This window comes from Crinia signifera, chromosome 3 (assembly GCF_055691185.1).
Source record: "Crinia signifera chromosome 3, ASM5569118v1, whole genome shotgun sequence".
Classification (NCBI taxonomy): Eukaryota; Metazoa; Chordata; class Amphibia; order Anura; family Myobatrachidae; genus Crinia; species Crinia signifera.
The window spans coordinates 36,680,458-36,697,129 of NC_139219.1; the positions used below are offsets into that span (position 1 = coordinate 36,680,458).

A 16,672-nucleotide genomic window follows, 5' to 3' on the forward strand; every position below is an offset into this window, starting at 1 on the left:
AAATATGTTTTTGCACTACTTAAATTTGATGGAACTATATGTAACAGTATCATCTGTAATGTAAATTGAATTCTAAAGCCCCGTACACACGGGGGAGATATATTGCTCAGTTTTTACTTTTCATTAGCGACCAGAGATAATCAGTAATCAGCTGGTCGCAGGAGCATGTTCCTGCGACCAGCGATCACTACAGGGGTAAAAACGGGAGCGCGCACCCGGCGATATATCGCCGGTGCACACTCCCATCATGGGCTAAGCGACCATATCTCCCGCGATATTATACAAAATCGCCCCCGTGTGTACGCACCTTTAGTCCCAAGATCTCAGAGAGGAAATTTTCTATGTCCCGCCAGAAGCTTTCTAGTTTTTTTACAGGCCCAAAAGATATGTATTAGATCACCTCTTTCTTCACAAAATCTATTCATTTTTGCCGGTGTATAATACACCTGGTATATTTATACAGTTTTAATTGATCTCTGTCTTAACTGATCAGATGCAGTGCAGAAGCTGGGAATCGTTTTGATCAAATCTTTTTGTCCATCAGCATTTCTTCTTTGTGTCAGAATGCCAGTTATTTATTTTCATTTATCTTCTAACACTTTTACGTGTTTCCTTACAAAATATCAGCTGGGGGAGTATATACTGTAATACACTGCTCCCATTCAGACCTAGGTACATAATGCTACAGTATACCTTTATGGTTGTAAAGCATGACACAAGTACACATAGAAGTCACGTATATTCCAACCTCTGTCAACAGCCACCGTGGTTTATTTCTATGTCTAAAAGGCAACTTCATAGAATTCCTTATATATATTTGCAAAGAGCCCTCCTGGTCATCTTACTAGGGAGCCATAGAATTAGCAATGTATCAAGCAGCGATTTGCAGAACCTGGAGGAATACCAGCAATCAGGGACATATTTATCACAAGCCGCATCTCTGATAAGGATGGGATGGGATACATTTGCCCAAATTCACAGTGAGATATTTGAATATATTTTAAGAATGTCTAAATGTCGCCTGCGGGGGCAGAAATTGTGAGAACGATCTGTTCCTGGTTAATCTCTTCCTTGTACTTCTCTGGGAATTTTTCCCCAAAAAACCCTGAGACCGTTCCTGCTTAGCACTTTGTAATTATAAGTTATGTTTATCCCTTCTGTGTTTATTGTTATAGTATTGACATGTCTGTATTTGGATTACAACAATCAAAAGTCAGTACCCATTGCAGCACCCTTAAGCCCCATACACGATATTACAAAGGATATCGTTCATGTTGGCCATTCTGAGCTGTATCATTTATAATATCGCTTAGTGTGTACTCTAAACATCGTTAACGGTGCGCGCCTCCGTGTATTGTTAACGACCCCCTCCTACAGTCATCTGTGCTGCATGTTCAATGTTGAGGGTGTGGATGGAAAGGTCTACAGTGTTAGTAAGTCGACATGCAAAAGGTTGAAATTGAGGTTGACACAAGCAAAGGTCGACATGAAAAAGGTAGACACGTGAAAAGGTCAACATGAGGTTTTTTAGTTTGTGTGTCAGTGTCAACACATGTCGAATTGGATCCCCCTTTAGTGTAGCTCACCTACCGCTGTGCTCTGCACACTTTACCATTCCCATTCGGAGTCCACTTTGATGTTAAAGTATGAAAAAGTTTAAAAAAATCTCAACCTTTTCATGTCAACCTTTTTCATTTCGGCCATTTATCAATGTCGGCTTTTTGAATGTCAATTTTTTTTTTGGGGGGGGGGGGTGGAAATGCAAATTCTTTTCCTGTCTACATTATGTCAACCTATTGGTGTCGGCCTATTGACTAAGATACTGTAGACCTCCTTTGTACGGCGCTACGAAACACTTGTGACGCCTTCTAAATAAAATTATAATAATAAATAATAATAATTTCAGCCGGATACCAAATGTTGACTGGAGCCTGGAGGGTATTCAATTAAGTCAGTTTATTCCCAAAAATTTGGACTTCAGTATTCAATTGTGGCCATTTTTTTTGCCAATACCAATGCAAATGAAATAAGAAAAAAAAATCATTGAAAAATTACTAAAAAAAGGGCAAAAACACGTGATTCAGCAAGTAAGTTTTTTGATCATGCCAAATTTTTTGAGTAGTTCGACTGGCACTTTGATTGAATAGATTGACTCTAAATTCGATCTAAAGATGGAGAAAGTACAGTTTTTCTGAATGCATTAAAAAATGGCACTTAATTTAATACCCCCCAATATCATCAATGATGCATTCTAGGAGCGGGGGGACGGGTGACATCACATTAATGATATCGTTCAGTGTGTATGCACTACCTATTTCGCCTGGGATTACCAACTATATTGTTAACAATATCTGTATTCTAGTGTATCGTCTAGCGTTTATGGGTTTTTACAGGCTGGCCTTGGACATTAGAAGAGTCATTTAATTCCGATTTGATATAATTAAACCATTAACCAAATTAGTTGAACAAATGCAATTAAATAAACAAGAGCAGAAGAACTTAAACACACATGAGATAAAAATAGATCTATCATAAGCCAGTGATTCAGTATGTGTGGGGGAAGGGGAGCAGAGACTTAAAAATGATTGGTTTATTGCTTCAGTGGTATAATGATATTATATCATAATATAATGTAATATCAAATATTCTCATTTCATGTTTATTTTCTAGCGAGATGATACATGTTCATTAATTTAACAAAATACTTTTCTCATAAAACTGTTATCGTGAATGCTCTGTTCTACCCATAGTATCGTCCCCAACTGAACATTTCCAATTATGAACTAAGAAAAGAAAATAAAAAATCTGCCATTTCCTCAAGTTCATATATCTTAGTACAAGGCTGTAGAAAAGTGCAGTATTCATAAGAGCTGACTCACATCTACAGTATTAGCGGCAGAACAATCTAAAAGGGGAACACTCCCATGTGTATATTACTAAAGGTCCATGTTGGACGATTTTGGGTCACCATTTGTCAATTTTTAAATTGCTCTTAATCGATGTTCGGCTAAAGTACACATTTACTGACAAATTCAGTTTAAATGTGTGCTCTAGCCCTTGAAGCCCTACATCGATTAAGATTGATTGTAAACAGATTATCATCGACCCAAAAATCAACCATAATCGACCTTTAGTAAATATACCCCCCCCCCCCCACGCACAAGATCTTAGCCAAGCTAATCGTTGCTGTTCCAGTCGCCACGTCTCGTGGTGATTGGCTCGTACCCATCGACATTCGCTCCCACGGCAAACAAGCACGACCCGGATTGCCGCTACGGTGAGCGCGGCTATATCTTTATGTTAAAACAAATTGATGCATTTTAATGCCTTTTTTTTTTTTTTGCAGAACGATGAAATCGAGCCCTCTGCTTTTACATTTGAGAAGTTTTATGAACTTACCCAAAAAATTTGCCCGCGAACCGACATAGAAGAGCTTTTTAAGAAAATGTAAGTTCCAAACATTTTTGTGGATGTATATATATGTGCATATATATATATAAGTGTGTGTGTGTATAATTCGGATAAAGATCACATTAAAATATGTGTTCTCACCGATATCATGTTCCACCTGTAGATTGACCTGAGACTATAAAGGGGGCATGCTACAGATGTACCTGACACCCGTTTAATCTGGCTGTTACTAACGATCTACAGATTAACTTGCTTGGTTAGATATTAACAAAGTTTGTAAACTAATCCGAAGAGGAAATGAAGGAACTCTTTGCTGAAGCACATTCATGTTAATTTCGCTTTAAAAAGTATCATGAAATAAACAGGTTTATTCACCTTTCAGAATAAATGCTAAGACTAATGGATTCTTGCCGTCTTTATTTTTGCTAATGTTAATAGGGTATACATATCTAAAAATAAATATATATATATGTTCAATAGAAATTGACTTATTCTAATGAATTTCTTTTCAGCAATGGAGAAAATTCTGACTATTTAACGGTAGACCAATTAGTGAGCTTTCTAAATGAAGTAAGCTTTTTCATTAACTTCTATGAAAGTCTGTCTGCCGTGGCTTGCCTTTCCAGTTTTCCATTGCATGCGTCATCCAATCAGCTGGCCATTCTTCCTGATTTGCCGATCTTGCCTTCTACAGGGCTAGGCAATCTTACGCATCACTAGCCATTACTGAACTACAACTCCCATTATCCCCTTCCTACTACCGACTGATGGAGCATGATGGGAATTGTAGTTTAGCAGCAACTGGTATGCCAAAGCTTGTCTGCCTTTATTCTGTGTGAGCCTTCAGATGTGACTGGTATTTTTTGTTCCCCCCCCCCCCCCCCTCCCCATTTTACCTTTAGCTCTTACATGTTTGCTTTCCAAGTTGCTTTTGTAATGTTGCTCTATGTGTGTTAATGTTTTGCTGTCGTTGGGTGATTTTGTTTTCTGTAGATTTTTGTGTTGTTATTGTTATGAATTGTATTTTGTACTCTGGTTACCAGTGTTTATCTGTATACAGTATGTTAGAGATAAGGGGCCGGATGTAATACAATGCGGGATGCCAGACGAACTATGAGTTTTTTTTTAAAGGGTTGTGCCTTGTAAATAACTGCCCCTTTAAAAAAAACCTTCGCGTTCGGCCTTCATACCGCATGGCATTTGGTCTCGTACCGCATTACATCCGGCTCAAGATTTGTTACTTGATATTTTTACAGTAATCCAGTATTTGACTTCCTAAACACTACAGTTGAATCAATTATTGTTGTTGTTTTATAAATTCCAAGTTTTAAGTATCCGGTGTAACCATAAATGATAAATGTAATTCTACACTAATTGACCATAAACACCAAGTGATTTTATTTCACAGGATCCACCACTTTTAACAATGATCCTTCTTAGGCCTAATGCCCGCCAATTGCATGTGTTGTATTTTGTTTTTCTCTAACTTGTAAAGTGCATGAAAAGAGTTGTTTCCGATGTCCGCGCACTTGGGAGTTTTATGGGTTCGAGAATGCTGCTTGCCCTACTTATCGCATTTATGGGAATGCAGTAAAGTCCAATGAGCAGATAAACAGAAGTAAACACAAGAATGCGTCAAGCTGGTGTTTGAACATGAATTTGTGAATGCAAATTAAATGCAAGTGGGCATCAGGCCTTGAACTTCTTCACAGTTGAGAGGCATTCGGGCAGGCAGCATTTTTGGGCTCTACCTAGCGAGTCAACGGTGCGATTTTGGCAGGCAGTTTTGACTAGATAGTCTAATACCAGTATCGCCAGTACATATAGTCCAAATCGCCAGTGCATCTAGTGAAAATAACTTAGTCAAAATCGACCACTAGCAAAAATCAAACCATTTGTACAAGCCTTTAGTTTTCTTCTAATTGCAAAATATTTCTACTCTACCATATCATTTCCCATCATGAGTGGAGGGTAGACTCGAGGGGGTGTACAATACAGCAGAATTATTTTGTAGTTAGTGTTAAATGGATGACCCGATCAATGTGTGTCGCGGCCTGGGGGATGGCCAATCAACAGGCAGGCCTACCCAGTACCTGCCCAGTTTCTCAGATTCTTCCAATCCAGTAGAACATGTGACCTGTCCACACTCCACTGAACTTGGCATATGGTACGTAACAGTAGAAATATTTTGAATCTACTAAGAAGTTTTTTAAATTAAAGACTGTCATCAGGTCTCAACTTGTTTTATTACTATGTGCGACTATAACAAAACAAGTGTCCAAGTGCTTCCCCACCCCCCATTACATTATACTAGAAATTGTCATATTAGGGTTAATTATTGGTGAAAGAGGTGACGGACCTTAAAGTTCTTCTCATGGGCCACCTGACCCCTAAATCCATCCCTGCTTCTGCAGCCTGGTTTTCTTTATATAAATTTCAAGATTCTGATGTCTAGTTATCGATAATTGTCGCAAACATTCGCAGTTGCCATCATGGCTGTTTGCCAAGATTGCTGTAAGGGCTTTGTTACATACTGGACCTTGATAGAACAAGCCATTCTTAAATAACACTTGTCTTATATGTAGTAGAGGTGCATGGGATCGGTGCTCCAGCAAACGTTGTGATGGGATATACGGGCTGGATGTGCCATTATTTTCCAGGACATCTAGGAATACTTTTATCGTAATTAAGAAACCTTGTAGTGCACCTTAGTTGGCAGGAGCAGTTAGGTCAGGCTAAATACATTTTTTAGTCTATGCCTATATTAAAATAAGCATTGGTGGATTTTAAGGACAACAATACATACTGTTTGCCTATAACCCTTTTATTAAACAAGTAACACTGTTGCATTGTAGACTGTTACTGCCTTATATCTGCTAGTTTGTTTTCTCACCACGACAAGGCATCGCCAACTGATGATGATGCCCTTTTATAATCTGATGGCTGCCCTAACATTGGTAGATATACAAACAGTGCTAACTACATAGAGGCAGTGACCGAGGCGGAAGGACGGTTCCTGTGTTTCCGGGGTGCAGCTCGAGTCTGAATTTCTAACTTATACTAATGCCAGTTGGCCATAGGTCTAATGCGAGAATGCAAACAGTGTGCTTCTGTCCATAGCGCAATTGTCATCATTACTATAAGTCATGGCCAGATTCCCATGCTGGGTGCAAGAGATCTATCTATCTCAAGCCACATGCCTACAACACTACCACCTGACGTAACTGATCTAACCCAGTTCTTCTAAAATGCCTCTTCCACACAAAAATAGATCCTGCTAAGATCCATCTGTGCAATGGTGGGAATTCAGATGTGGTTGGATCAGCATTGCGTGCAGCAAAGTACCTATTTTTGGTACTTTGCCCATGTGCAGGACTCGTTCTGCAAATGCCTGAATAGGTCCTGTGATGGTAGTTGCAGAACGGCATCCAACTGTCAGTAATTGACAGTTGGATGCTGTTTGGGTTCAGGGAGGGAGCAGTGACAACCTCCGTCTCTCCAATTGGGGTACCGGAGAACTTGGCGACAGTCGGGATCCCGGTGGTCAGTATACCGATGCCGAAATGCCGACTGTTCTCCATCGTGGGGGTCAACAACCCCCAGAGAGGGAGAATAGAACCTGTTGCGGGTGAAGTGAGCCACCGAGCCCGCAGCGAGATGCTTTTTTGTGCCCCCCTGTTGGTGTACCATCGGCTGGGATTCCAATGTCAGTACACTGACCATTCGGATCCCAACTGTCGGCAAGTCATACAACACCTCTCCCAATGGGGGCATGTTGCAGGGGCTAGTGTCTCTGACTGAGGACAGATATTTCATGGCCTCTAGGAAGTGGCTGTGGCGGCTGGCATGTGCAACCTCAATGTGTCACACAGCTGGCCAATGAGGTTAGAAATTAACCAATACTGCATCCTTGGATGCATTTCGGATCAGTAATACAGAAGGATATAGGTATACATAAATAGGATCACATATATATATATATTTATTTTTTTATTTATGTGACTGAATGTTAGGAACTAGAATTTATAACAAAAACAGAAGTTGTACAATAGATTTACCCATCAAATATTGTTCCTTTTTTATTTTATTTTGAGTACACCGCTGTTTTTGACAGGCATTTGCCTTTAAATATATTTTACCTTCATTTTTGCATTTTACACATAACCAAGGTCTCCCGCTCTCAGCTCCTTCCTACCTCCCAGTCACTGATCTCAAGGAAAATAACACTCCGACCGCAGAGGGGAAGTGAAATAGGCCTAGGGCCAGGCAGTCCCCACAATAGGGCCAGCTCTTGGATCATGAATAAGGGCTTCCTTCCAATTCCAAATTCATTTGCTAAACCTCAAGATTTCCGGATCCCAGAACACATTTTAAAACCACCATTTAGGGATAAAAAAAATGAGGTTTTCCTTTTTTAGGTACAATACTGTACCATCTGGAACGTCTCACCATGAGTAGGTGAGAAGTTGGGAGGACGTGTGCTGCACTTTTCACACTTTTCTTTGCTTGGCTGTGAATACTTATTGTTAGATTTTTATATATATTTGTCCTTCATTCCAATGATAAAACAAACGATGCTGGAGGCCAGGAGAGAGTTATTATTTTGACATTAAATGGCGCCGTGTGTTATTGTAACACAAAGGCTACTCACTACCTTGTAGCTATCTGCTGTACACGCAGCGAGCAGCAATTGCCAGGGAGAACATTCGCTAGCTCCTAGCAAGCTGACCACAAAGCATACAGGGCGTCTTAGGGGAAACATTGCAATAACAGTTTATTACTGGGCTTATCACGGGTGCTTTGAGAAGTTGAGCTCCGTGTATAAGATTCATGGCTGATCTTTCCATTCCCTGCCTATTTCCCTCTGATTGGTATCTCAAGCCGGCAGTTCCCAACAAACTCAGCCGAATCCTACAAACCCCCTCAACCCACTCTACTGTATGACTCCCCGGTATGGATCGTTAGGTCGACCCAAGAAAGGTCGACACTCCTTAGGTCGACAGGCAGAAGGTGGACAGGAACTGAAGGTCGACAGGGTTCTTAGGTTGACCGGCGGAAGGTTGACAATGCAGAAGGTTGACACGTATTTTTTTAATCTTTTTAGGTGTCTAGATCTAGATGTCTAGTTCTGGACACTGTCTAAGTGTGCGGCAGCCCCTCACATCGCTTGCTGCACTCGCAATGCTTCGGGCACGGTGCCTCGGTATGCTCGGCACACTATTCTGCTCTCTTTCCATGCCCTTGTGGATGGTAGGGCATGAACTACCGCCTGTTCATGCCCTACCATCAACTTGTTTCAACTTTCTGCATTGTCGACCTAAAGACTCTGTCGACCTTCAGTCCCTGTCGACCTTAGGCGTGTCGACCTATCGACCGCATCCCATGACTCCCCACTCCTTTTATACCGTCATCGTAGCTCCTTTCTTTGTTTCATTTTAAGGTCCTCTTTCATTCTCCTTTTTGTTTCTTTTTGACAATTCCTTTTGTTGACTTCTGTTCATGGGACCCGATCAATCCTGAGCATTGTGAGCCATGTACAGTTGGAACATCTTAGGAAACTTATCAAATTAGCACATTCCAACTTCAACATCACTCAAATGATCATTGTTTCTCTACTGTAAAGCTGGAATTGAATCGAGGTGCACAGAGTCTTCATACATCTATTCCTTTGGCACTGAGACCCCAGTCTCGGAGTCCGCGTTTCCTCAAATTGTTCATTTACATAAAACATGACAATAACATACATACATATATGTGTGCACTTGTTTAAGGCATTTACTAGAACTTTAAGTATTTGGAATAAGGGTTTTATTAGTGGAAGGAAACCTCTATAAGTAGATGATAACAGATAGCTTGTACTCATATGTAATCATATTTGACCTAGAATGGGACAGTCTCCAAAACCGTGGCATGAGGGATACAGAATAAGCCAAAAGACTTCAAATTTGTTTCTACAATTCAATAAGAAATACATAAAAAAAGATCATTTATTTTAGATACTGTAGGAAGCAAAATGTAACAATGAAAAGCCAAAACTTGCACAGAATATCCATATAATGTAAATGGGCATGTTGTTGGTGTTGTGGAGTCTATTTATGTACTCCTTGTTTCTGCGATTCACGTAAAGACCTGAATGCGGGTGGAGGTTTATCAAAACTAGGAGAGATAAAGTGAAGAGAAAAAAAAATGCACACCAATCAGCTCTATTTTCATACACAGCTATTAGAAGCTTAACGGGTTTTTATTGTATCCCAAGCTTCAAAAAGTGATAAAATGGAGAGCAATAAACAGCCAGCCAATCAGCTCCTGCCTCCCATGTTACAGGCTGGGTTTGAAAAATGACAGGCAGGAGCTGATTGGCTGGTTGTTTAGCACTCTTCACTTCATCACTTTTTGAAGCTTGGTACATCTGGCCCCCCTGAATGATAGAGGGAGTCATGGAGACTTACCAGCACTAAAGGTGTATTGCAGTGTTTTTTCATTTGGGATGTTGCTATGGGCAACCAATCAGATACTATATCATCTTCTAGAAGGTACTAAATAAATAAGGAGTAGATTCTGATTGGTGGTCCATAACAACATCCCATGTGAAGTAGAATTCCCATCCTAGTAAATTTTCCCCAGAATATTTTAGCTGTAACGTACCCCCGTTTGTCTGCTTCCGTAACATACAAGATTCTGTGTCTGTACCACACGCACACGTACAGATACACACGTTATATCATCATTATTACGTCCTGTAAAGAAGAATTCGTTATATAAAGGGCATAATAAAAAAAAAAACATCTCATTAAGCGCTGTTACATTTTATTGTGTAGCATCAAAGAGATCCTCGTCTGAATGAAATCCTGTTCCCATTCTTCGATGCAAAGCGAGCGATGCAGATAATAGAGATGTACGAACCAGATGAAGAACTGAGGAAAAAAGGTAAAGACATCTGTAATACGGACATTGTAATTACGGTACTTCTACCCAAAGGCGAACCAATGACAATCATCATAGACCTTTGACCCTTATAATGTCGGAGCTGGATAGAGCAATTCATATTCCACATGTGTTTTCTGATAACCTGTCAGGATCCATAAAGGTAAAACTCCCATTTAGTTCCTATTGCGGATACCTCTTCAGTAAACTATATGAATGGATATCGAAATCTAATCTGGACTCAACGCAAAGTTCATTAAAAAAACTTGTATTAAAAGTTTGACTGAGTGGCGACATTGTGACCTAGAAGATTAAGTACGTCGCATAAATCATTGCTGATAGCAAAAGAGGCTTAAATCTCAATTACTACGACCTTTTCCTCTCCTCTGTGTCTTGCCCAATATTCGGCTGCGTAAGGCGGAACAGGAATAATCTGGCTCAATTAACTAGGGTCTGACTCAAAAATGTACTACCGAAGACTAAGATAAAATAATGAGCAAGTTTGAGTTTACGTTGTGTCCCCATCTTTGCAGGTCACATATTAAGTGACGGGTTTTGCAGATACCTGATGTCGGACGAGAATGCACCCGTCTTTCTAGACCGCTTGGAGCTGTACCAGGAGATGGAGCAACCTCTTGCACATTACTTTATAAGCTCCTCCCACAACACGTACCTTACCGGGAGACAGTTTGGTGGAAAGTCGTCCGTAGAGATGTACAGACAGGTTCTTCTAGCTGGATGCAGGTTATTACTTATTATTATTATTATTATGGTTATTTTTTTTAAATGTATTATTATTATTATTATTATTATTATGGTTATTTTTTTTAAATGTATTATTATTATTATTATTATTATACAAATATTTATTCAATGGAATTTGTTACAGTGGATAATTGGTGACACTAGTTCTAGCAAATGAGTAGACTTTCTTTTCGTGTTTAGGTAGTGAGGGGTAGATGTATGAAGCAGTGATTAGGGAGGAGAAGTGATAAAGTGCCTGGTACTTTATCACCGGCCAATCAGCTCCTGACTGTTCCTTTTTAAACTCAGCCTGTAACTTAACAGTCAGGAGTTGATTGGCCGGTGATAAAGTACCAGGCACTTTATTGTTTCTCCGCCCTTATCAATGCTTCATACATGTACCCGTGAGTGCACTATATTGGACAGCGACTGATGAATATTAGACTAAATTTTGAATAATCAATAGTCGATGGCCAAATCATCGATGGTCATCCGTATATGCTCCTGCTCCACCTCCCAAGCATTACCTCAGTCCTGCAGAACAGAACAGAAGGTCACATTCTGCTGGTGATGGGACACCCCAAGTACGGAATCCACTGTATGTACACAGACTAGCTGTGGACCCCTTCATCAGTTCTGCTTCCCAAAGCCCACTGTATATAAAGAGCAGCCACACCCCCTGTTGCATGTTTTCCACTTCTGGCCACCTCCCCAAGCAGGCAGTTCACTATGTGGACAGAGCAACCACACCGCCCCCCCTCCATCCCGCCTCTGATGGCACGTTGAAGACAGTGATCCTGCCCCCTAGCGCTACCTCTAACGCAGGGAGGCAGCCTGCAGCCATGGTGCTCTCCCAATTGTCAGCCAACTAAATGAAAGGAAACATAAATTGCTGGAGGTGTATGATGGAAAAGGGGTAGTAAGGGGGGAGGTGCTGTGTGTGAGCTGCTGCCGAGAAGGGGGTCTAGAGGGGAAGGAGACGTGACATGCTGAAATAAAGCTTGTGTGAAGGAGCAAGTTAGAGAGGTAAAGAGGGTGTGACATGTCATACTTACGGGATGAGATATAGATAATATGGTGAGACAGATCATACTAAGGGGGTCAGATAGCTCATACTAATGCAGTGTGACAAGTCATACTAAGGGAGTATGACAGATCATTTTTGAATTAGAAATATCACTATATATAAAAGGCTAAATCCTCCTTACTGCCAGTGACCACTAGAGGCCGCTCAGTGGGTACTCCTTAACAGAAAGTGAAACCAAATTGATTTTTTTAGGTACTTGTGTAGTTTCACCAAGACACCAAAAGATAGCACACTTTTCAAGAAGAGATAGGCATAAATAGGCATAAAAAGAAAAAAAACACTGTGCCAAAAAATAAAAGGAAAATCACACTCTTGGTTTACAATGTAAAACAATCACAATTATTAAGACAGAAATGTGACAGTGCCATAGGCGAATCTAGGGGGTGGTCCGGGGGTGCACAGGACCACCCATTAGCCCATTTTGTAGCTGAGGGACGGGGCTTTCCAACGAGCCCAGCCCTGTGTCTCTAGCCCCCTGGGAACCGGAGATACGACCAGGCAAAGCTGGAACGTTTTCCCTATAAGATAACATGGGACCCGCTAATTCTGACCCCCACCCAGTTCAACGGCTGCCAGTTCCCCCTTTGGCATCACTGAAGCTCGAGGTTGATCTCAGTCTGACCCAAATCGCTGGGCCTTCAATCTGATACCAGGCTGGATCTATATGGGTTAATTGGTTCCAGGGATATTGAGGTTAAACCGATTTTTTTATTTCTTAAATGTAATTTCATGACTGTTTATGTTCTTTGAGGGCAGATTTCTCTGGAACCAAACAGCCCAGTTGCACAGGACCAAAATCATTCGAAGCCAACTCAAAAGTTCTTCAATATGATACTGGTCTCATGTAAATGGGTCAGTTGGTTCCGAAGATATAGCTGGTTGGTTAAAAGGGGGTAGGGAGAGGGGAGTGGTTGTCTCTCCCCCTCACACCAGAAAATGCAGGGACTAGGCTGGTGTATAAGGGGTCAGCCTGGGAATGTCCCTGCATGATCCTGGGACCATATTCCCGGGTAAATCCCTGCATTTTCTGTTATGAAAGGGGTATTATTTCAAACAGCCATGACCTGCAGTGCTCTGAATTCAGCCGCCCTTAATCATGTGGTGCCGGCGCCCAGCGTGCTCCCCCGACGTCACGCACAACAACAGCGCGCACAATATTTCAAAAGTCCACTCCGCTAGAGGGGGCACCAGGAGGGGAGTGGGAGCGTGCTCTGCGCTGCACTCTGCTCCTCTCCCCATAGAAGCAGCTGCACCGCTCTCCATCTCTCCCTGCAGCAGCAGCGAAGGCTCATATAAAAATTTACAGTAAGTGGCACTTTTGGGGGCATTGCTTAAGGGACGCTACAAGTGGCGGTATGTGGGGGCATTACGCACAATGTGTGGCTTCATGTGTAAGGGGCATTACGGTGTGCAGCATCATGTGTAAGCGGCATTATGTGTGCAGCATCATGTGTAAGGGACATTATGTGTGCAGCATCATGTGTAATGGGTACTATGGTGCGCGGCATCATGTGTAATGGGTACTATGGTGTGCGGCATCATGTGTAATGGGTACTATGGTGTGCGGCATCATGTGTAATGGGTACTATGGTGCGATCAAGCAAGAACCCCCTAGCAATGAGCACGAAGGTAAGAAGCACTTATGTGGCAAATATGTAATGGGCATTACGGTTTGTTATATAGAATGTAATGGGCATCATGATGTGTGGCACAATGTGTAATGGTCATTATGCTGTGTAGCCTTATATGCAATTGGCATTACGGCGTGTGGCTTTATGTGTAATGGGTATTACGGAGTTTGCTAAAATGTGTAATGGGCATTACTGTGTATGGTCTAATGTGTAATACCACACCCCTTTTTGTGATGTCACGCCTCCTTCCCATGAGACCACGCCCCCTTTTTGCCACGCGGCTACGCCGCGCAAAGGTCCCTCTTCTATTACGTCTGGATCTGGGACCACCCATTACCATAATTCTAGATTCGCCTATGGACAGTGCTACAATGGTGTTTATACCACTGTGTAATAAGGAAATGGGTAACGAGTTTCTACTTGCTGGCAAACTGACAGCAGTATATGGCAGATGCCTGAATCTGATAAAGGAAAACGTTTTCTAAACACCAGATATGACAAAAGAGAAGATGCAGGTGCACACTGCAAGCACCTAGAACACTGACAATCAGAATAATTATTATAAACTCTGCAATTTAACATGGCGTAAAATGTAGGTTCTTACCAAAAAAATGTTCCCCTAAAAATACGGACATCCCCCCCCTACCATGGCCAGATGACCTCATCAGGTGGGACCTCATCAGTCTAGACGCAGTGATGGCTAACCTTGACAACCCAGCTGTTGTTGAACTACACATCCCAGCATGTCCTGCATCAGTTTTGGCATGGCCAAATAGTAAAACTGTAGCAGGGCATGCTGGGATGTGTAGTTCAACAACAGCTGGAGTGTCAAGGTTAGCCATCACTGGTCTAGAGCATGGGACTGACATAGTATATACATTATATACATTTATTCCAGTATGTACACTGAAAATGCAGGGACCCTGTACTAATAAAAAGCACCCAGCTGCAGGTGACAGGGCTGCTAGTCCAAGCTGGAGGAGTCTCCTTCATGTGCACACACACACACACACATGTACAATATGGAATATATATTATGTACGTATATATATTGTGTGCAGTACATATAGTCTGCCCCATAGATAAACACCAGATATGTCTGCGCATTGACTGCTAGAATGAGCAATGCATAACAGACACAGCATAATGGGGCAGATGGATTAACCCCTTCCTGACAGAGCCAGTTTTTGCGTTCCTGACAGAGCCCTTTTTTTCAAATCTGACATGTCTCACTTAAGTGGGGATAACTTTTTTTTGCTTTTACTTATCCCAGTGATTTTGAGATTGTTTTTTCGTGACACATTGTACTTCAAATTAGTGGTAAATTTGGGTCGATACAGTCTGTGTTTTTTTGTGAAAAATACCAAAATGTCGTAAAAAAATGGAAAATTTAGCAATTTGCAAAATGTTAAATTTTCTGCTTGTGAGACAAATAATCAGGTACTTGTTTCCTATCTGGGCGCCCACGATCAAAATCGCGGTCATCGGGGGTAAAAATCGCGGTCATCGCGGGCATCGCGGGTAAAATTGGATGGTCGCGATGCCCGCGATGACCGCGATCACCGCGATTTTCCCATAGGGAACAATGTTAAAAAGGCTGATTGACCGCGATTTCACTGTTAAATGGCTCAATTGACCCGATTTGGCCATATTAACCCTGAATTAGGCCCAATTAACCCTTAAATGTCCCCCCCAATTTTTGACGCCACCCCACGATCCACGCCAACCCGAAGCGTGGCGAGCGCAGCGAGCCCGCGAGGGGCGGCGGTACGCGTCCTCCGACCTTTTCATGCCCTACTATCCACTAGGGCGTGGTGTGAGAATATAATAGTGTGGCGAGCGCAGCGAGCCACCGAGCCCGAAGCGTGGCGAGCGCAGCGAGCCCCGCGAGGGGACGCGGATACCTTCACTGTGAAGGCCGCGAGGGGACGCGCAAAATTGTGAAGGTATCCGCGTCATTTAAGGGTTAATGGGCTCTGTGGCCCATTTAACATTGATTCCTATGGCCAAATCGGGTGGATTGAGGCATTTAACAGTAAAATCGGGCTTTTAACATTGATTCCTATGGGAAATCGTGAGCATCGCGTCGCGGGCATCGCGGGTACATTTATGGCCGGCCGCGACGCGACCGACACGATTTCCAAGTTTAACATTGGTTTCAATGGGAAATCGCGGGCATCGCGTCGGTCGCGTCGCGGCCATACATAAATGTACCCGCGATGCCCGCGACGGGCGCCCAGATAGGAAACAAGTACCAATAATCATACCACTCAAAATAGTTAATAACTAACATAGACCATATGTCTACTTTATGTTGACATCATTATTTCAACTTCCTTTTAAATTTTTTGGACACTAGGAGGCTTACAATATGAATAGCAAATTCTCAAATTTTCAAGAAAATTTCAAACACTGATTTTTTTAGGGACCAGTTCAGTTCTGATGTGACTTTGAGGGACTTGTATGTGAGACACCCCCATAAATGATACCATTTCAAAAACTGCACCCCTCACAGTATTCAAAACAGCATTTTGGAAGTTTGTTAACCCTTTAGGTGTTTCACAGGAATTAAAACAATGTGTAGGTGAAATTTCAAAATTTCATTTTTTTTGCAGATTTGCAATTTTAATACATTTTTCTAAGGAACACAGTACATTTTACTAGAGAAATGTGACTAAAAATTGATTCCCCCAATTCTTTTGTTTTCATAAATATCCTATATGTGGCCCTAGTGTGCACGTTGACCAAACCACAGGCTTCATAATAGAAGGAGCACCTACTTGATTTTGGAGCCTCCTTTTTATGAGATTATTTTTTAGGCACCATGTAGGTTTCTAGGCACCATAAGATGCTAAAAGTTAGGAACCCCCCCACA

The 16,672-nt window shown here is 41.8% G+C and overlaps 1 protein-coding gene across 6 annotated transcripts in view; it reads left to right on the top strand.

The window, feature by feature from the left end:
• Positions 1-16,672, top strand: part of PLCB4 (phospholipase C beta 4) — a 305,420-nt gene that overhangs the window by 197,471 nt on the left and 91,277 nt on the right. For all 6 annotated transcript variants that reach the window (XM_083175639.1, XM_083175638.1, XM_083175634.1 and 3 more), the window contains exons 11-14: positions 3,347-3,447; positions 3,924-3,981; positions 10,230-10,338; positions 10,869-11,079. In XM_083175639.1, coding sequence (XP_083031765.1) covers positions 3,347-3,447; positions 3,924-3,981; positions 10,230-10,338; positions 10,869-11,079 — 479 coding nt within the window. The remainder of the gene's footprint in view (positions 1-3,346; positions 3,448-3,923; positions 3,982-10,229; positions 10,339-10,868; positions 11,080-16,672) is intronic.